We start from the raw sequence: 20,485 nt of genomic DNA, 5'->3' as shown, positions 1-20,485 counted from the left end.
CTACATTTATTCAACACCTGCTCTGTCCCAGGCACCCAGCTAAGCCCTTGACTTGCGTTAACTCCTTCATCGTGATCACACAGTTGCTGTCTGGAGAGGTCAGATAGCACATGGTTCAGATGTGGCCTGGGGTCAAGTCCCAGCTATTCCTTTTCCTGTTTGTGGGAACTTCACTCCCTGCACTTCAGCGTTCTCACCTGTAAAATGGGGTTGAGGTGAAAACCCACCTCACAGAAATGTTGCCAGCATTGAGCGCATTAAGACATGAACAACACTTTGTTTGAAAGCTTCCCTTTCAGTTCCTCTGCATAAGAAATGAATATTACATCAAGACCCAGTATGATATAGATACATGTGTGTGCATATTATGTGTGTAAGCTAAAATATGTTCCACAAGGCAATGCTAACCTATAATACCCTGATATACCCACTTAGTTTCCATCCTGTCCTGTTTTCTATTTAAAAGATGCAAGTAACAATCTACTAAATTGACTCTAGGACCCACCGTTTAGAAAATATTGGTTTAGTAAAGGGTTCGGCAGACCATGTGGTTCTCAGAAGTCCCATTTTACAGAATGGGAAACTGAGGTCCAGAAACTGTTGTGGCTTGCCTCTGACCCCAGCTACTGGAAGGCAGCAGAGCCCAGACTGCAACCCAGCATCTCTGATGCCTAAATTAAGGCTCTTCCACACAAGATGCAAACTGACAGCTCACAGGCCAGATCTGACCCACAGAGACATTGGCCTAATTTTCACAATAGGTTTGCAAGTTTTGTTACAACTATATAAAATGTATCATTGGAAGACATAACTCAAAATATGAATTTTCAACTTATCATTGAAAGTGGGCAATCTGGCAACACGTGGACCTATGTATGCACGTGACCAGCAGGAGCCACACCCAAACTGCCACTTCCAGCTGCTCTCCAGGTTCATTACTTTGCCACAGTCCCCACCGTGCATGGACAGAGGGTCCTGGCAAGTTTCAGTCCATGGCATCTCAAAGAGTCGGACACAACTTAGCAACTAAAAAACAACAATCACTATGCCATTTTGTGTCCCAGACACTGAGACAAACCATCAATTGCCATAGTCTGTGTTTTTTTCAGACGGGAGAAATATTTTTCAAGAAGGAAAGACAGGACTTTCCTGGTGGTCGAGTGGTTAAGAATCTGCCTGCCAGTATAGAGGACACAGGTTCGACCATTGATCAGGAAGACTTCACATGCTGTGGGACAACTAAGCCCATGAAAACTACTGAGCTTGCATTCTAGAGCCCATACCCTGGAACAAGAGAAGCCACCACAAGGAGAGGCACATGCACCACAACTAGAGAAAGCTCTCTCTTGGCAACGAAGATCTGGCACAGTCCAAAATAAATATATTTTCCAAAAGAGGAAAAACAAAAGCTAAACCAAGGGACCTCCATTTCAAAACAAAAAAAGTAGATGCACAAATCTTTTCTCACATATTTAAATACAAAGAAACCACATCAATATCAACTTAACCCCAAATCTGTTTCTAGTCCCTGACTTGTTGAGCGTTTACAAACCCCATCTCAACCAATACCCTTTATCTACCGCCACCTGTTTTGCCCACCATCATGTCCCCAGCACCTGAAACTGCTCAGCCAAGAAAAAGTGCCTAATTAGAATGAACGGCTTTTATACAAAAGCTTCTCCCAATATCAGCAGGCATACAGTAATGGTGAGGAGCAGGCATTCTTTGGTCCACAGGATGGCTCAGGTCCAGCTTCTGCCATAACTAGCTGTGTGACCTGAGGTAGTTTCCTCAGATTCTTTGGGGCTGATGCGTCCTCAGCTGCAAAATGCATGGGATGAGGCGCTATGTACATAAGTGACCAGGAATGTGAATAACGCTGGGTAAATAAAGTTCGCTTCTCCTCCTTCAATTCATCAAGGTGAACCAAGGTGAGTACTGGTTCATATTAACGAGTCTGGTGACCAGTTAGCCTGGCCTTGGATTATCTGCAGGGCTGGGGAGGCAGAGATCTCCCACTACCATCATGGCCTGACAAGGAAACCCTGGGCCAGATGGTAACGTCAAAGATTCGATCCCCAGGCATATCTCTGTGTGAGAAATGGCTTTTCAACATGCATTCCTCTTGCTGCTCACCCTCCTGAATTGAAGAGGCTGGAGAGATGAAAATTCCATTTCCCAGACTCCCTTGCAGCCAGGGATCTGAAGCCTTTAAAGGTCCACTCATCAGCTGTGTCCATGAGAGAACTGCACTTATGCAAAGTTAAGAAAGGAAAAATTGCTGGGGAGAGGAGTAGGGCCTCGTGATCCTGTGGCAGTGGTCCCTTGGGGCCCAGTCCTGCAGTGTGTCTTCCTGAGCCTTCCTGTGAGTCTGTAAATACTCATAACGTTATCATTCATGCCCTAGGAAATTTGAACAAAGTCACGGAGAAAGTGGAGGAGAGAGGAGCCTGAGATGCTGCAGTCCACTGGATTGCAAAGAATTGCAAAGACTTACTGACTGAACAACAATCAGTCACACCCAAGAAGGGAAGCTAGATCCAGCCCATGTGTTTGGGGTATGGTACTAGTGATGAAGAAGCCACGTGCAGGAGATGCAAAAGATGTGAGTTAATCTTCTCTCTGTGTGGAGAAGATTCCCTGGAGGAGGACATGGTAACCCATTGCAGTATTTTTGCCTGGAGAATTCTATGGACAGAGGAAGCCAGAGGTGGGCTACAGTGCACAGGGCCACACAGAGTCGGACATGACTGAAGCGATTTAGGACACACACGTGCATGCACAAATTATTCTGAGAATTATTAATGAGCCTTCTATGTCAGCTGTGGGAGCAGGTTGAGAAGTGAGGTCTGAAAAGGGACTTCCGGAGCCACCAACCAGGCAAACGGAGAGGCCATAGAGTCTAGTCACCAAAGTGAGGCTGCTGAGGGCCAACAGTAGAGAAATGGAGAGGAAACCATTACCTCTGCAGCCAAGTGTCCAGTGACAGGGCGGGTGCTGAGGCCCAGGAGTCAGGAGGGAGTTGTGGATGCATCCCAGACGACAGCAAGGACACGCCAGAGCCTGCAGGCATGTCTGTGCCTACTTGTCACGAAATCAAAGCACAGCACCCTTGCAAGAGGAGAGACTGCTGCTCCCTTTCTACTTTCAAACCCTCTCTCAAGTTACTCTTTTGGTCAATTCTACCTCGGAACTTTTCCATACTGTCCATGGGGTTCTCAAACAAGAATACTGAAGTAGTTTGTCATTCCCTTCTCCAGTGGACCACGTCTTGTCAGAACCCCATGAACAGAAATAAAAACAGGACACTGAAGAATGAGCTCCCCAGGTCAGTAGGTGTCCAAAATGCTACTAGAGATCAGTGGAGAAATATCTTCAGAAAGAATGAAGGGAAGATGCCAAAGCAAAAACAACACCCAGTGGGGGATGAGACTGGTGATGGAAGTAAAGTCCGGTGTTGTAAACAGCAATATTGCAAAGGAACCTGGAATGTTAGGTCCCTGAATCAAGGCAAATAGGAAGTGGTCAAACAGGAGACGGCAAGAGTGACCATCGACATTTCTGGAATCGGCAAAGTAAAATGGACCTGAATGGGTGAATTTAACTCAAGTGACCATTATATCTATTACTGTGGGTAGGAATCCCTTAGAAGAAATGGAGTAGCCTTGATGGCCAACAACAGAGCCTGAAATGCAGTACTAGGATGCAATCTCCGAAAGGGCAGAACGATCTCTGTTCGTTTCCAAGCCAAACTATTCAATATCATGATAATCCAAGTCTACGCCCCAACACGTAATGCTGAAGAAGCTGAAGTTGAACGGTTCTATGAAGATCTACCCGGCCTTCTAGAGTTAACACCACCAGAAGATGTCTTTTTCATTATAGGGGCCTGGAATGCAAAAGTAGGAAGCCAGGAAGGACCCGGAGAACAGGCAACGTTGGCCTTATAGCACAGAATGAAGCAGGACAAAGGCTAAGCGAGTTTTGGCAAAAGATTGCACCAGTCTCAGCAGACACCCTCTTCCAGGAACACAAGAGAACACTCTACACATGGGCATCACCAGAGGGTCAATACTGAAATCAGATTGATTATGTGCTTTGCAGCCAGAGAGGGAGAAGCTGTACAGGGTCAGCACAAACAAGACGTGGGGCTGACTGTGACTCTGATCATGAACTCCTTATTACCAATTTCAGACTTACCTTGAGGAAAGTAGGGAAAACCACTGGACCATTCAGATATGACCAAAATCAAGTCCCTGTGATTCGATTACACAGTGGAAGGGAGAAAGAGATTCAAGTGATTAGATCTCATAGAAAGAGTGCCTGAAGGACTATGGACAGAGGTTCATGACATTGTACACGAGGCAGGGATCACGGCCATCCCCAAGGAATAGAAACGCAAAAAGGCAAAATGGTTCTCTGAGGAGGCCTTACAAACAGCTATGAAAAGATGAGAAACGGAAGGCAAAGTAGGAAAGGACAGATATACTCATTTGAATGCAGAGATCCAAAGAAAAGCGAGGAGAGGTAAGAAAGCTTTCCTCAGCGATCAATGCAAAGAAATAGTGGAAAACAATAGAATGGGAAAGACGAGAGTTCTCGTTGAGAAAATTCGAGTGACCAACTTTACACGCAGGAACTTTTCATGCAAAGAAGGGCACAATAAAGGGCAGAAATGGCATGGACCTAACAGAAGCAGAGGATATGAAGAAGAGGTGGCAAGAATACACAGCATAATACAGAAAGGATCTTCAGGACCCAGATAAACACGATGATCTGATCACTCCCCTAGACCCAGACATCCTGGAATGTGAAGTCAAGTGGGCCTTCGGAAGCATCACGACAAACAAACCTAGTGGAGGTGATGGAATTATAGTCGAATTATTTCCAATCCTAAAAGATGATGCTGTGAAAGTGCTGCACTCAGTAGGCCAGCAAATCTTTCCACAGGACTGAAAAAGATGAGTTCTCAATCCCAAAGGAGGGCTATAGCAAATAATGCTCAACTACTGCACAATTGCACTCATCTCACATGCTAACAACTTAATGTTCAAAATTGTCCAAGCCAGGCTTCAACAGATTGTGAGCCATGAACTTCCAGATGTTAAGCTGGATTTAGAAAAGGCAGAGGAACAAGAGATCAAATTTCAAACCTCCACTGGACCAACGAAAAGCAAGCGAGTTCCAGGAAAACATCTATTTCTGCTTTGTTGACTATGCCAAAGCCTTTGTGTGCATCGCAACAAACGGTGGAAAATTCTTCAAGACATGAGAATACCAGACCACATGATATGCCTCCTGAGACATCTGTAGGCAGGTCAAGAAGCAGCAGTTACAGCTGGACATGGAAAAACAGACTGGCTCCATACCAAGAAGGAGTACATCAAGGCTATATATTGTCACCCTGCTTATTGATCTTATATGCAGAGTACCTCATGAGAAACGCTGTGCTGGAGGAAACACAAAGTGGAATCAAGATTGCCTGGAGAAATATCAATAACCTCAGATATGCCGATGACAGCACACTTATGGCAGAGAGCATGAACAAAAGAGCCTATTGATGCAAGTGACAGAGGAGATTGAAAAACTTGGCTTAAAACTGAACATTCAGAAAACAAAGATTATGGTATCTGGTCCCATCCCTTCTTGACAAATAGAAGAGGAAACAGTGACAAATAATATGTTGGTCTCCAAAATCAATACAGATGGTGATGGTAGCCACGAAATTAAGAGATGCTTGCTCCCTGGAATAAAAGGTATGAGCAGGCTAGACAGCTTATTAAAAAGCAGAGGCATTACTTTGTCAAAAAAAAAAAAAAAAAAAAAGGTCCCTCTAGTCAGTTCAGTTCAGGTCAGTTTAGTCGCTCAATCAAGTCCGACTGTTTGTGACCCCATGAATCACAGCATGCCAGGCCTCCCTGTCCATTGCCAACTCCTGGAGCTCACCCAAACCCACGTCCATCGAGTCGGTGATGCCATCCAATCATCTCATCCTCTGTCGTCCCCTTCTCCTCCTGCCCGCTATTGTTCTCAACATCAGGGTCTTTTCCAATGAGTACACTCTTCACACGAGGTGGCCAACGTATTGGAGTTTCAGCTTCAACCTCAGTCCTTCTAATGTATACCCAGAACTGATCTCCTTTAGGATGGACTGGTTGGATCTCCTTGCAGTCCAAGGGACTCTCAAGAGTCTTCTCCAACACCACAATTCAAAAGCATCAATTCTTTGGTGCTCAGCTTTCTTCACAGTCCAACTCTCACATCCATACATGACCACTGGAAAAACCATAGCCTTGTCTAGACGGACCTTTTTTCGCAAAGTAATGTCTCTGTCTTTTGATATTGTGGCTAGGCTGGTCATAACTTTCCCTCTAAGGAGTAAGCGTCTTTCAATTTCAGGGTGAGAGTCACCATCTTCAGTGATTCTGGAGCCCCCCAAAATAAAGTCTGACACCGTTTCCACTGTTTCCCCATCTATTTGCCATGAGGTGATGGGACCAGATGCCATGACCTTAGTTTTCTGAATGCTGAACTTTAAGCCAACTTTTTCACTCTCCTCTTTCACTTTCATCAAGAGGTGTTTTAATTCCTCTTCACTTTCTGCCATATGGGTGGTGTTATCTGCATCCCTGAGGTTATTGATATTTCTCCCAGCAATCATGACTGCAGCTTGTGCGTCTTCCAGCCCAGGGTTTCTCATGATGTACTCTGTATATAAGTTAAATAAGCAGGGGGACAATATACAGCCTCGACGTACTTCTTTTCGTATTTGGAACCAGTCTGTTTTTCCATGTCCAGTTCTAACTGTTGTTCCTGAGCTGCATACGGATTTCTCAAGAGAAAGGTCAAGTGGTCTGGTAATCCAATCTGTTTCAGAATTTTCCACAGTTTATTGTGATCCACACAGTCAAAGGGTTTGGCATAGTCAATAAAGAAGAAATAAATGTTGTTCTGGAATTTTCTTGCTTTTTTGATGATTCAGCGGACGTCGGCAATTCCATCTCATTCAGGTTTGTTCTCAATCAAATCCTTTATGATTACACAACATAAATGAGAAATAGATTAAAGGGACTAGATCTGATAGACAGAGTGCCTGATGATCTATGGACGGAAGTTCGTGACTGAAGGCCATCCCCATGGAAATGCAATGCAAAAAAAGGAAAATGGCTGTCTGAGGAGGCCTTACAAATAACTATGAAAAGAAGAGAAGTGAAAAACAAAGGACAGAATGAAAGTAATTCCCATTTGAATTAGAGCTCGAAAGAATAGCAAGGAGAGATAAGAAAGCCTTCCTCAGCGATCAATGCAAAGAAATAGAGGAAAACAACAGAATGGGAAAGATTAGAGATCTCTTCAAGAAAACTAGAGTTACCAGGGGAACACTTCATGAGCAGATGGGCTCGATAACGGACAGAAATGATAGGGACCTAGCAGAAGCAGAAGCTATTAATAAGAGGTCGCAAGAATACACAGAACTGTATATATCTATATCCATATATCTATATCTTCAAGACGCAGATAAGCACAGTGGTACGGTCACTCACCTAGAGCCAGACATCCTGGAATATGAAGTCAAGTGGGCCTTACAGAGCATCACTAGGAACAAAGCTAGTGGAGGTGCTGGAATTCCAGTTGAGCTATTTTGAAATCCTGAAGGATGATGCTGTGAACGTGCTACACTCAATACGCCAAAAATTTTGGAGAACTCCGCAGAGGCCACAGGACTGGAAAAGGTCAGTTTTCATTCCAATCCCAAAGAAAGGCAGTGCCAAAGAATGCTCAAACTACCGCACAATTGCACTCATCTCCCACGCTAGTAAATCAAGGCTCAAAATTCTCCAAGCCATGCTCCAGCAATATGTGAACTGTGAACTTCCGGATGGTGAAGCTGGTTTTAGAATAGGCAGAGGAACCGTCCAGTCGAAGCTATGGTTTTTCCAGTAGTCATGTATGGATGTCAGAGTTGGAGTAGAAAGAAAGTTGAGCACCAAAGAATTGATGCTTTGAAACTGTGATGTTGGTGAAGACCCTCGAGAGTCCTTTGGACTGCAAGGAGATCTAACCAGTCCACCCTAAACGACATCAGTCCTGCATGTTCATTGGAAGGAATGATGCTGAAGCTGTAACTCCAATAATTTGGCCACCTGATGCGAAGGACTGACTGATTAGAAAGACCACCCTTATGGCAGAAAGTGAAGAAGAACAAAAGAGCCTCTTGATGAAAGTGAAAGAGGAGAGTGAAAAAGTTGGCTTAAAGCTGAACGTTCAGAAAACTAAGATCATGGCATGTGGTCCCATCACTTCATGGGAAATAGATGGGGAAACAGTGCAAAGAGTGTCAGACTTTATTTTGGGGGGCCCCAAAAGCACTGTTGATGGTGACTGCAGCCATGAAATTAAAAGATGCTTACTGCTTGGAAGGAAGGTTATGGCCAACCTAGATAGCATATTTAAAAGCAGGGACATTACTTTGCCAACAAAAGTCCGTCTAGTCAAGGCTATGGTTTTTCCAGTGGTCATGTATGGATGTGAATTTCGGACGGTGAAAAAGCTGAGTGCCGCAGAATTGATGCTTTTGAGCTGTGGTGTTGGAGAAGACTCTTGAGTGTTCCTTGGACTGCAAGGAGATCCAGTCAATCCATTCTAAAGGAGATCAATCCTGGGTGTTCATTGGAAGGTCTGATGAGTCGGCTGAAACTGCAGTACTTTGGCCATCTCATGCGAAAAGTTGACTCATTGGAAAAGACCCTAATGCTGGGTAGGATTGAGGGCAGGAGGAGAAGGGGATGACAGAGGATGAGACGGTTGGATGGCATCACTGACTCAATGGATATGGGTTTGGGTAAACTCCGAGAGTTGGTGATGGACAGAGAGGCCTGGTGTGCTGAAATTCATGGGGTCGCAAAGACTCGGACACGATTGAAAGACTGAACTGAACTTAACTGATGTTTGGAAAGATCAAATGTGGGAGGAGAAGGGGACAACAAAGGACAGGTTGGTTGGATGGCATCACCAACTCAATGGACATGAGTTTGAGTAAACTCTGGGGCGTTGGTGATGGACTAGGAGGCCTGACTTGCAGCAATCCATGGGCTCGCAAAGACTCGGACATGACTGAAAGACTGAACTGAACTTAACTGACGCTGGGAAGGACCAAAGGTGGGAGGAGAAGGGGACAACAAAGGACAGGTTGGTTGGATGGCATCACCAACACAATGGACATGAGTTTGAGTAAACTCCGGGGTGTTGGTGATGGACAAGGAGGCCTGACTTGCAGCAGTCCATGGGCTCGCAAAGGATCGGACACAACTAAGCCACTGAACAGACTGACTGAACTCAAAATCAAAGAAAGGGATTCTGGGAAATGTAGCTCCAGACTAGGCAAATTAACACAGCGGAGCACAGAGCACTTGACTTACTAAACCCTTCTGCTTCACTTAGTAGGGGGAACTGAGCTTTGAAAAACCGACCTGACTGATAAAGAGACTTTGGACAAGTCTGCAGTGAGGAGACTTTTAGTCACTGCTTTAATTTTCCATCGTACGAATCTGCACTAGAAACAGTCTGGATGTCATTTTCCCCACCTGCCTTGCAGTCAGAACGTAACCATGGGACCTAGGCTCAATCAATTAGACGCACACAGATGGTACCCAGGCTCAGCCAATCAAATACATCCAGATGGCACTTAAGACCAATTAGGTACAGCCACATGAAATGTAGGCTTAGCCAATGGATACACTTACAGGTGAAAGCAGTGCAACTGGGTTCTGATGCATAGAATTCAATCTAGACGAGGTGGAAGGGACATAAGCCATGTCACTAGTGACAGCCACTGTGTCTGGAGCCAGTGGTAGTGACAGTTCAGTTCAGTCACTCAGTCCAGTCCGACTCTCTGCGACCCCATGAACTGCAGCATGCCAGGCCTCCCTGTTCATCACCAACACCTGAAGTTCACCCAAACCCATGTCCATTGAGTTGGTGATGTCATCACACCATCTCATCCTCTGTCATCCCCTTCTTCTCCTGCCCTCAATCTTTCCCAGCATCAGGGTCTTCTCCAATGAGTGACAGAAGATCCTGCACTCAAACTCTATATTGTTCATGGCTGTCTCTCCAGCCATCCCTCTCAGAAATCTGAGTCACTTAATATCCTTTAATAAGTTTCTTTCCTGCTCAAAGTTACCTCTAATGAATTCTATTCTTTCCAGTAGAAAGCTGACACCCCTCTAACTTCATTTAACCATCTAGCCTCTTTCCAAAACTAGATAAAATAAGGAACAATGTCCACCCCCATGGGCAGTAGAGTCAGGGAGATGCATTTTGTCAAATTACTATGGTGCCACAGACTCTGAGCCAGTGTCACCTGTGAGGGGGTCACTGACCTGGGTTGTGAGTCGGGTAGACCCATCTGAATCCTGGCTGTGGTGCTGACTGGCCTGTTGTGTGACATTGCGCATATCACTTTCCTCATCTCGAGAACTGACTGTGCTTAGTGTTGCCTCCTGGGGATATCATAGAGACCAAAAGATTCCTCTACGGAGCAATCTCTCAACCACACAGCTCAGCATGTTGGACACACCCACACCAGTGATGATAAAAGGAAGAAGAGTGACCTTTCTTTTGCTGGATTAAAGAAAATAAATAATAATAGAGGTGGTGTCCTCATGTAGTCCAAGATGAAGATGGTCTGTGAATGCTGCAGTTTAGAAAAGTTACATGTTTTTGGTTTTATATTTTTTAGTTTTCTATTTTTTTTATTATATTTATTTTAATTGGAGGCTAATTATGGTACAATATCGTAGTGGTTTTGCCATGCATTGACATGAGTCAGCCACGGGTGTACATGGGTTTCCCATCCTGAACCCCCTCACCCCAATTCCATCCCTCTGGGTCATCCCAGTGCACCAGCTCTGAGCACCCTGTCTCATGCATTGCACCTGCACTGGAGGTCTGTTTCACATATGAAAATATACATGTTTCCATGTTATTCTCTGAATCCATCCCAGACTTGCCTTCTCTCACAGAGTCCAGAAGACTCTTCTATACATCTGTGTCACTTTTCCTGTCTTTCACATAGGGTTATCATCACTATCTTTCTGAATTCCATATGTGTGTGTGTGTGTGTGTGTGTGTGTGTGTGTGTGTTATTGGTGTTTTTCCTTCTGGCTTACATCGCTCTGTTTAATAGGGTCCAGTTTCATCCACCTCGTTAAAACTGGTTCAAATGCATTCTTTTGAATGGCTTAGTAATATTCCATTGTGTATATGTACCACGGCTTTCTTAGCCATTCGTCTGCTGTTGTACATCTGGGTTGCTTCCGTGTCCTGGCTATTATAAACAGTGCTAGGGTGAACATTGGGGTACACGTGTCTCTTTCAATTCTGGATTCCTCGGGGTGTATGCCCAGCAGTAGGACTGCTGAGTCATATGGCAGTTCCATTTCCAGGTTTTTAAGGAATCTCCACACTGTTCTCTATAGTAGCTCTAATAGTTCGCATTTCCATCAACAGTGTAAGAGGGTTCCCTTTTCTCCACACCCTCTCCAGGATTTATTGTTTGTAGACGTTTGGATAGCAGCCATTCTGACTGGTGTGAGATGGTACCACATTATGGTTTTGCTTTGCATTTCTCTGATAATGAGTGATGTTAAACATCTTTTCAAGAGTTTGTTAGCCATCTGTATGTCTTCTTTGGAGAAATGTCTGTTTAGTTCTTTGGCCCCTTTTTTGATTGGCTCGCTTATTTTTCTGGAATTGAGCTGCAGGCGTTGCTTGTATAGTTTTGAGATTAATTCATTGTCAATTGCTTCGTTTGCTATAATCTTGGCCCATTCTGAAGGCAGTCTTCTTCCCTTGCTTATAGTTTCCTTCACTGTGCAAAAGCTTTTCAGTTTATTTAGGTCCCATTGGCGTATTTTTGCTTTAATTTACATTACTCTGGAAGGTGGGTCATAGAGGATCCTGCTGTGATTTCTGTCAGAAAGTGTTTTGCCTGTGTTTTCCTCTAGGAGTTTTCTACTTTATGGTCTTACATTTAGATCTTTAATCCATTTTGAATTTATTTTTGTGTATGGTGCTAGAAAGTGTTCTAGTTTCCCTCTTGTACAAGTGGTTGACCAGTTTTCCCAGCACAACTTGTTAAAGAGATTGTCTTGTCTTCATTGTATATTCTTGCCTCCTCTATCAAAGATAAAGTGTCCATAGGTACGTGGCTTGGACCTCTGGGCTTGCAATTTTGATCCATTTATCTATATTTCTGTCTTTGTGCTAGAACCACGCTGTCTTGATGACTGTAGCTTTGTAGTATAGCCTGAAATCAGGCAGGGTGATTCCTCCAGGTCCATTCTTCTTTCTCAAGATTGCTTTGGCTATTCGAGGTTTTTTGTAATTCCATACAAATTGTGAAATTATTTCTTCTATTTCCCTGAAAAATACCATTGGTGGCTTGATAGGGATTGCATTGAATCTATAGATTGCTTTGGGTATTATACTCATTTTCACTATATTGATTCTTTCAATCCATGAACATGGTATATTCCTCCATCTATTTGTGTCCTCTTTGACTTCTTTCACCAGTGTTTTATACTTTTCTATATGTATATATAGGTCTTTTGTTTCTTTAGGTAGATATATTCCTCAGTATTTTATTGTTTTCATTGGAGTGGTGAGTGGAATTGTTTCTTTAAGTTTTCTTTCAGTTTTCTCCTTGTTAGTGTATAGGAATGCAAGGGATTTCTGCGTGTTCATTTTGTTTCCTGCAACTTTACTATATTCATTGATTAGCTCTAGTAATTTTCTGGTGGAGTGTTTAGGATTTTCTCTGTAGAAGATCATGGCATCTGCAAACAGTGAGTGTTTTACTTCTACTTTTCCAATCCGGGTTCCTTTTATTTCTTTTTCTGCTCTGATCGCTGTGGCCAAAACTCCCAAAACTATGTTGAATAGGAGTGGTGAGAGTGGGCACCATTGTATTGATCCTTACTTTAGGGGCATTGCTTTCAATTTTTCACCATTGAGGATAATGTTTGCTGTGGGTTTGTCGTATATATCTTTTATTATGTTGAGATTTGTTCCTTCTATGCCTGCTTTCTGGAGGGTTTTGGTGATAAATGAATGTTGAATTTTGTCCAAGAGTTTCTCTGCATCTATTGAGATAATCACATGATTTTTATTTTTCAATTTGTTAATGTGGTGTATTATGTTGATTAGTTTGTGGATATTGAAGAATCCTTGCATCCCTGGGATAAAGCCCACTTGGTCATGATGTATGATCGTTTAAGTATGTTGTTGGATTCTGCTTGCTAGAATTTTGTAAAGGATTTTTGCATCTATGTTCATCAGTGATATTACCCTGTGGTTATATCTATTTATTTATTTATTTATTTATTTTCGTGGCATCTTTGTCTGGTTTTGGTATTAGGGTGATGGTGGCCTCATAGAATGAGTTTGCAAGTTTCCCCTCCTCTGCAATTTCCTGGAAGCATTTGAGTATGATAGGTATTAGCTCTTCTCTCAATTTTTGGTAGAATCCAGCTGTGAAGCCGTCTGGTCCTGGGCTTCTGTTTGCTGGAAGATTACTGATTACCCTGTCAATTTCCGTGCTTGTGATGGGTTTGTTAGGATTTTGTTTTTCTTCCTGGTTCAGTTTTCAGAGGTGGTACTTTTCTTTTTTTTTTTTTTTTTTTTTTTAATAAATTTATTTATTTTAGTTGGGGGCCAATCACTTCACAACATTGCAATAGTTTTTGCCATACATTGACATGAATCAGCCATGGGTTTACATGTGTTCCCCCTCCTGGACCTCCCACCCACCTCCCTCCCCCTCCCATCCTTCTGGATTTTCTAAGAATTTGCCCACTTCTTCCAAGTTGTCCATTTTATTGGCGTATAGTGGTTGATAGTAGTCTCTTATGATCCTTTGTATTTCTGTGTTGTCTGTTGTGAACTCTCCATTTTCATTTCTAATTTTGTTGATTTGATTCTTCTCCCTTTGTTTCTTGATGAGTCCAGCTAATGGTTTGTCAATTTTATATATCTTCTCAAAGAAACAGCTTTTAGCTTTGTTGATTTTTGCTCCGGTCTCATTTGTTGCTTTTACATTTATTTCTGCTCTATTATATGATTTCTTTCCTTCTACTAAGCCTGGGGTTCTTGAATTCTTCCTTCTCTAGTTGCTTTAGGTGTAGAGTTAGGTTATTTGTTTGACTTGGTTCTTCTTTCTTGAGGTAAGCCACTTTTGCTTTGAACCTTTGCCTTTGCACTCATTCTACAGCGTCCCATAGGTTTTGGGTTGTTGCATTTTCATTTTCATTTGTTTCTATGCATATTTTGACATCTTTTTGGATTTCCTCTGCGATTTGTTGCTTATTTAGCAGTGTGGTGTTCAGCCTTCATATGTTTGAATTTTAAATAGTGTTTCTCTTGCAGTTGACATCTAGTCTCAGTGTACTGTGGTCAGAAAATATGCTTGGAATGATTTCAAGGTTTTTTGAATCTACCAAGGCCGGACTTATGGCTGAGGATGTGATCAGTCCTGGAGAAGTTTCCATATGTACTTGAGAAAAAGGTGAAACCCACTGTTTGGTCAGAAATTATGCTTGGAATGATTTCAAGGTTTTTTGAATATACCAAAGCTGGACTTATGGCCGAGGATGTGATCTGTCCTGGAGAAGTTTCCATACGTACTTGAGTAAAAGGTGAAACCCATTGTTTTGTGGTGAAATGTCGTATCGATATCAATTATGTCTAACTGGTCCATAGTATCATTTAAAGTTTGTATTTCCTTGTTAATTTTCTGTTTACTTGATCTATCCATAGGTGTGAGTGGGGTAGCAAAGTCTTCCACTATGACTGTGTTATCGTTAATTTCCCTTTCATGCTTGTTAGCCTTTGCCTTACATATTGTGGTTCTCCTATGTTGGGTGCATATGTATTTATAATCGTTATATCTTCTTCTCGGATTGATGTTTTGATCATTATGTAGTGTCCCTCTTTGTGTCTTTTCACAGGCTTTATTTTAAAGTCTATTTTGTCTGATATGTGTATTGCTACTCCTGCTTTTTCTGGTCTCGATTTGCTTGGAATACTTTTTTTCCAGCCCTTCACTTTCAGTCTGTATGTGCCCCTTGTTTGGAGGTGGGTCTGTTGTAGACAACATAAACAGTGGTCTTGTTTGTGTATCCTTTCAGCTAGTCTTTGCCTTTTGGTTGGGGCCCTCGACCCATTTACATTTAAGGTAACTGTTGATAAGTATGATCCTGTTGCCATTTGATTTGCCGTTTGGGGTTCGAGTTTATACAACCTTTCTGTGTTTCCTGCCTAGAGAAGATCCTTTAGCATTTGTTGTACAGTGAAAAGAAGAGTTGGGAATAGATGTCTCTACAGTATCTTCATTAGTCCTAGGTAATAAGAAGAAGCATGTTAAAGCAAGGGGTAATGTGGATGATCAAAACTCTGACTTTCATCCTGAAACTTGAGGACAGAGTGTATTTTCAGCCTGCACAAGTTTAAATGTGCCATTCATACGAAAGCCTTCTACCATCCAGATAGCTGCTGAAACAAGTGCCCCAACTTGAAATGATTTCTCTTCTCCATCGTAAATATCAGTTAGACCACAGGAGCATACTGTGATACATCAATCTGCAGCTGCTTTAGGTGTTGTTGTTGTTGTTTTAATTGAAGAGAAATTGCTTTACAGAATTTTGCTGTATTCTGTCAGAATTCAAAATAAATCAACCATAGAGGCACATATATCCCCTCCCTCTGGGAGTACCCTCCCATCTCCCTCCCCATCCCACAATCTAGGTTGAGCATTTGTCATGGGATTTCACATAGCAGCTGCACTAAATCAAATGGCTCTAGTGAAAATTTTGCAGCTATGTCTACTTCTGTTTCTCCGTACCGCAACTTATGTCCATTACAGAACAGTTAGTTTGGACCGAGGGTGGAGCCTTCTACCTTTCCAGGTTAGTATGGTAATATGTCAGCCCATGCCCGTCCTTTTCCTAAACTACGACAGTCAGGCAATTTAGTTTTCCCAGTGCCAAAGATCCCTGATACATCTGCTGCTTCTCTTTCAAGATCCACTCATCAACCATCTTCGTTATTGGAAAACTGTCCTAATACAACTGATGTACCAAATAGGTGTTGGATTATGGAGGATACCAAAGTGTAAAATTAATGTTGGGAGATGTCAACAAATTCCTACAATTCTCTTATTTGAAGAAAAAAGTTACATATTCATCTTCATAGGGCCAATTTCTATTTTGGAATAATTAAGAGTAATATGAGTCTTTCTTTCCATGCCTGACTATTTTACTCTGCATAATATAAACACTTCTGTGCAAGGTCATAAAATAAACACTACACTTGCTTTCACTGAAACCCACAGTCAGTTGATTGACTTCATTGCATAGAAGTGAGCAGACCCATGTTTGGTTTGGTAACAGTACTGAATGTTAAGAATATGTGTATAGAAGGGTGATCAATCACTTTTATTTCAGGAACCAAGTAGACTTATTGATGTGATTTTTCTGTGTAAAAATTCTTTAGCAATGACATTTTGCAGGTTTCATGTTTTTGGTTACTGTTTATGCAAGCAGCCTTTATTTTAAGTTGATGTAGAAGTAAACACTGAACATTGCCCTTCAATTGCTAGAAGACCAGTGACTTTATGATGTCAGAGCTACTCTTCAATTGCTAGGAGACCAGTGACTTTGTGATGTCACAGCTTTTTGACTTTGAGAACCATGCTGATGGTCTTGAGAGTTTATCTCTGTACGCCACCCAAGCAGCACTTGAAGTTGGAGTGTGTAAAGTCAGACAAATGAGAAAAGTATCTGAAGAAAGATCTCTCTGAGATGGCACACATTCCTTCAGAAATTCAAGATGTGCCTCGTAGAGATGCATCAAGTGGTTCCAAAACCTCCATTAGATCGTCTTCGTGTGATTACACACTTACTGGGGACTCAGTTTTGAGATCTATGATTGAAGAATATGCTTTTCAGGCTTTGTCTAAGGAAGCTGGGATAAAAAGGCCACACTACACATTTTCTGTCTCTGAAAGAAATGAGTTGAATGATTTTCTTTCCCTCACTTTTCAACAAAAACTCTGGACTACAGTTGAAAGTGATCAGTTTGAATCTATTTGGTGGGATGAGAGTGGCACTTCTATAGTGATCAACGAAGAACTCTTCAAGAAAGAAGTCTTGGAAAGAAAGACCCCTTTCAGAAAATTTGAAACTGATAGTATGAAAAGTGTAGTTAGCCAGCTTAAACTTTATGGGTTTAGTAAAAAGCGACAAACTTTTCAAAGATCTGCTTCACTCCCTGACTTTCTGGAAGAAGAAAACAATGTCTCTGTTTTGAGCAAGGTAATCCAAAATTTCCACTTACTGTCAATATGTAAGATTAAATCATGTGACTTAGAAAGCATGTTCACATATGTAGCAAAAACCGAATTTAAAATTGAGATAGCAAACTGTTGAACACGTTTTATTTTTTGAAGTTGAGAACAGCTGGAGGTTAAAATATTTGATACTTAATACACTCTCCTAGCAACTTGAAATCAGATACATGTCCTCAAGCTACTTTAAGTGGTATTTACTGTTTATATACAACATATTTTTTAGTTGAGGAGCATACTTGTTTCTAACATGTAAAGTGTTAAAACTACTAATGGAGGTGTTGTCTTTGATTCTATTTAATTGGCATCATTAAAGGAATACATATTTATAGTTTAACTTTGCTTGTCAGTTTTACCTTCGTTTATAAAAAACTAAATAATTGTATCCTTTGATTTTAGTTACAGATCTACCATAATCCAAATTTCAAAAGAGGCTATCCCCAACTTTTAGGAAGAATGAAAAGAAGAGTTGGGATTAGCAATGTGTTTCCGAAATCTTCACTAGTTCCAGATTACGAGAAGGAGCATGTTAAAGCAAGGGTCAACATAGATGATCGTAACTCTGGTTTTCATGCTCAAACTAGTGGAGAGAGTCCATTTTCAGCTTCCACCAGTTTAAGTGTGCCTTTCCCACAAAAGACTTATACCAGCCAGATAGTCCCTAAAACAAGCGCCCTATTTCCGCGTGACTTTCCTTCCCCATCAATATCAGTTAGACAAAGAGAACAGAACGTGGTAGATCAACCTGCTGTTTTAAACCAGTTGAGCATTTTTAATTGGCACTTCCATAGCACCTACACTCAAGTAAATGGCCACGTTGAGGACTTTGCTACTACCGCTACATCTACTTCTCAGAACCACATCGTATCTCCATTATGGAGCAGTTCTTTTGGACTGATGGTGGAGCCTTCTACATTTCCAGACAGGTATAGCGATATGTCAGCCCATGACAGTCCTCTTCCTAACCAGCAACAGAGAGGCAACTCAAGGTCCCCAGTGCCAACGATCGCTTATACACCCACCTCCTCTCTTTCCAGTCAATTCATCAACGATATTCCTTATGTGAAAACCATGCTAATTAAAACTGACCTATCAAATAAGTATCAGCTTATGGAACCTAATGAAGATTAAAATTTATGTTGGGAGATGTCAACAAATACCCACAATTCTTGTATTTGAACAATAAAGTTACACGTTCCTCTGCACAGTTTTGTTTTCTATTTTGAAACAATGAAGAGTAAATTAAGGCTTTATTTCAATGTCTGGCTATTTCTCTGCACTCTTTTATAAACTCTTCAGTTCAAGAAAACATCCGTTAGGCATCCTAGGTAAATGGCACCTAGCCTATTGTTTCTAAGCAAGAAAATGAGAACAAAGGGAAAAGAGGTAATGGATGTAAAGTGATTTGGGAAATCATCCCTGCTGAAATGAATGGGTGTCTAAATGAGGATGGTACGGGTGAAGGAACACATACAATTAAAATCAAAACAAGTGCACCTACACAGTACGAACCTTAGTGCATTCACAGTTACATGATATTCTATTACGTATCGGTAGAGTCTTAAGATAGAGAAGGAAATGGTGCCCCGCTCCAGTATTCTTGCCTGGAGAATTCCGTGGAAAGGGGCTCCTGGTGGGCTGCTGTCCATAGGGTCGCACAGAGTTGCACACAACTGAAGTGACTTAGCAGCAGCAGAGTCTTAAGACATTAGACAGGAGATTGTCTTCATTCTAGAAATTCATTTCATACTTGAAAATATAAATATTGTAGCATGTCCAAAATTAGGAGAACCGTTATACCATCACTGTGATACCAACGATTACAGGACATAATCAGTGACTGGACCATGGCCAGCACAAGATAGGTATTTTACAAGTGGTACTGTATAGGGTCATTTTAGCTCTGCTCTCCTTAAGGCGTACCTTTATTTCCTGCCACCATGATTCCACCCTATATTTCCTAATGCATATTTAGATTTTGCTTATCTGTTCCCTCAGAGACAAAATAAATTCCTCTGGTGATTGCAGCACCTCAGGATGGTTAAAAAGTTCTTTGAAGACATGATATTGGTTTTCCGTAGTAGTTTCAGTACCATTCTCTTACACCGTGCTTCTGGAGCTACAATCACACACACTGCTTTCAGATGTGCTAAGCCCCTTCTCACAACTTTGCCTCAACTCTTTCTTGGGGTTGGAAGGAACCTCTGTTCGCCCTCCTACCAAGGTGAGCACGGATATCAGGTCTTCAATGTGTTTTGGGTCTACCCTCTTTTCTTTGTGTATCTTTCACATCAGCTAAAACGTGTACTTACTGAATTATCAATAAGGAAATGTAATCACGAATCAAATGCTATATACATTACTCAACAACATCCTATAACCTGCACTATTATCATAATTGACCTTTCCTACTTACTGAGAATCTTTTCCCGGTTGATAAATATATATCTTATATGTTCATGAATGTCAAATGTGGGAATTCAAATTATAAAATGATTGCTGCTCTCATGAAGTTTACAGTCTATAACAACCCATACTAGTCATGTTGTTTCAGGCCCCAGTTCCCTAAACTTCAGTAGTTGTTATAGAAATATTTATGGAAAAAACAAACAAACAAAAAAGAATCATTCATTTTAATTCTCTAGAAAAGTCATGGAGTAAGGAGGGATCAAAATCAATGGCTGATCCTTCACATAGTTCACAATGAAATAAGATGAGCAGAGTGTCTGCCAGTTGGACCCCCCAGACTGTCATGAACACTACCTAGAAATCTTGGCAATCTCCACTTTGTGGCCATTTCTTTAGACAGTAGTAGCAATATCAAGTCATGGCCCTGTTTTGGTATGGTCACCCACATAGGACAACACCAAGTTAAGTTCACCGTTCTCATGTTTGGGGCTAATGCAGAGTGAAAGCTGTGGGCTATTTGTGTAGATAAGGGAGGTGTCCAAACAGCACACGCTTTTTCTTTCACTGAAAACTTTCATTAAATTTGGCTGAGAACACTATACTTTAGAGAGGTAAGCATTTTGCAGCAATTGTAACAGTTATTGAAATCGATGTCCTTAGTTATCCTTTCAA

At 41.7% G+C, this 20,485-nt stretch overlaps 1 protein-coding gene across 1 annotated transcript; it reads left to right on the top strand.

Moving 5' to 3' along the window:
- Nucleotides 1-16,725: 16,725 nt before the first annotated feature.
- On the top strand, nucleotides 16,726-18,609 carry LOC145537514 (heat shock transcription factor, Y-linked-like). Its single transcript, XM_081568203.1, has 2 exons — nucleotides 16,726-17,372; nucleotides 17,804-18,609. The coding sequence occupies exons 1-2, from the start codon at nucleotides 16,860-16,862 to the stop codon at nucleotides 18,533-18,535; spliced, it is 1,245 nt and encodes a 414-aa protein (XP_081424329.1). The 5' UTR covers nucleotides 16,726-16,859; the 3' UTR covers nucleotides 18,536-18,609.
- The last annotated feature ends 1,876 nt before the right edge of the window (nucleotides 18,610-20,485 follow it).

The sequence above is a fragment of the Giraffa tippelskirchi genome, chromosome Y (assembly GCF_054371585.1).
Source record: "Giraffa tippelskirchi isolate mGirTip1 chromosome Y, T2T-mGirTip1v1.2.pri, whole genome shotgun sequence".
In the NCBI taxonomy this organism is placed as follows: domain Eukaryota; kingdom Metazoa; phylum Chordata; class Mammalia; order Artiodactyla; family Giraffidae; genus Giraffa; species Giraffa tippelskirchi.
The sequence above is the reverse complement of the archived record's forward strand: the minus strand, read 5'-3'. Positions and strand labels throughout refer to the sequence as shown.

Coding starts and splice junctions, on each gene's coding strand:
- LOC145537514 (XM_081568203.1), top strand. CDS start 16,860: ATGGCACACATTCCTTCAGAAATTCAAGATGTGCCTCGTAGAGATGCA. Junction 17,373..17,803: donor ATGTCTCTGTTTTGAGCAAG/GTAATCCAAAAT, acceptor CTTTGATTTTAG/TTACAGATCTACCATAATCC.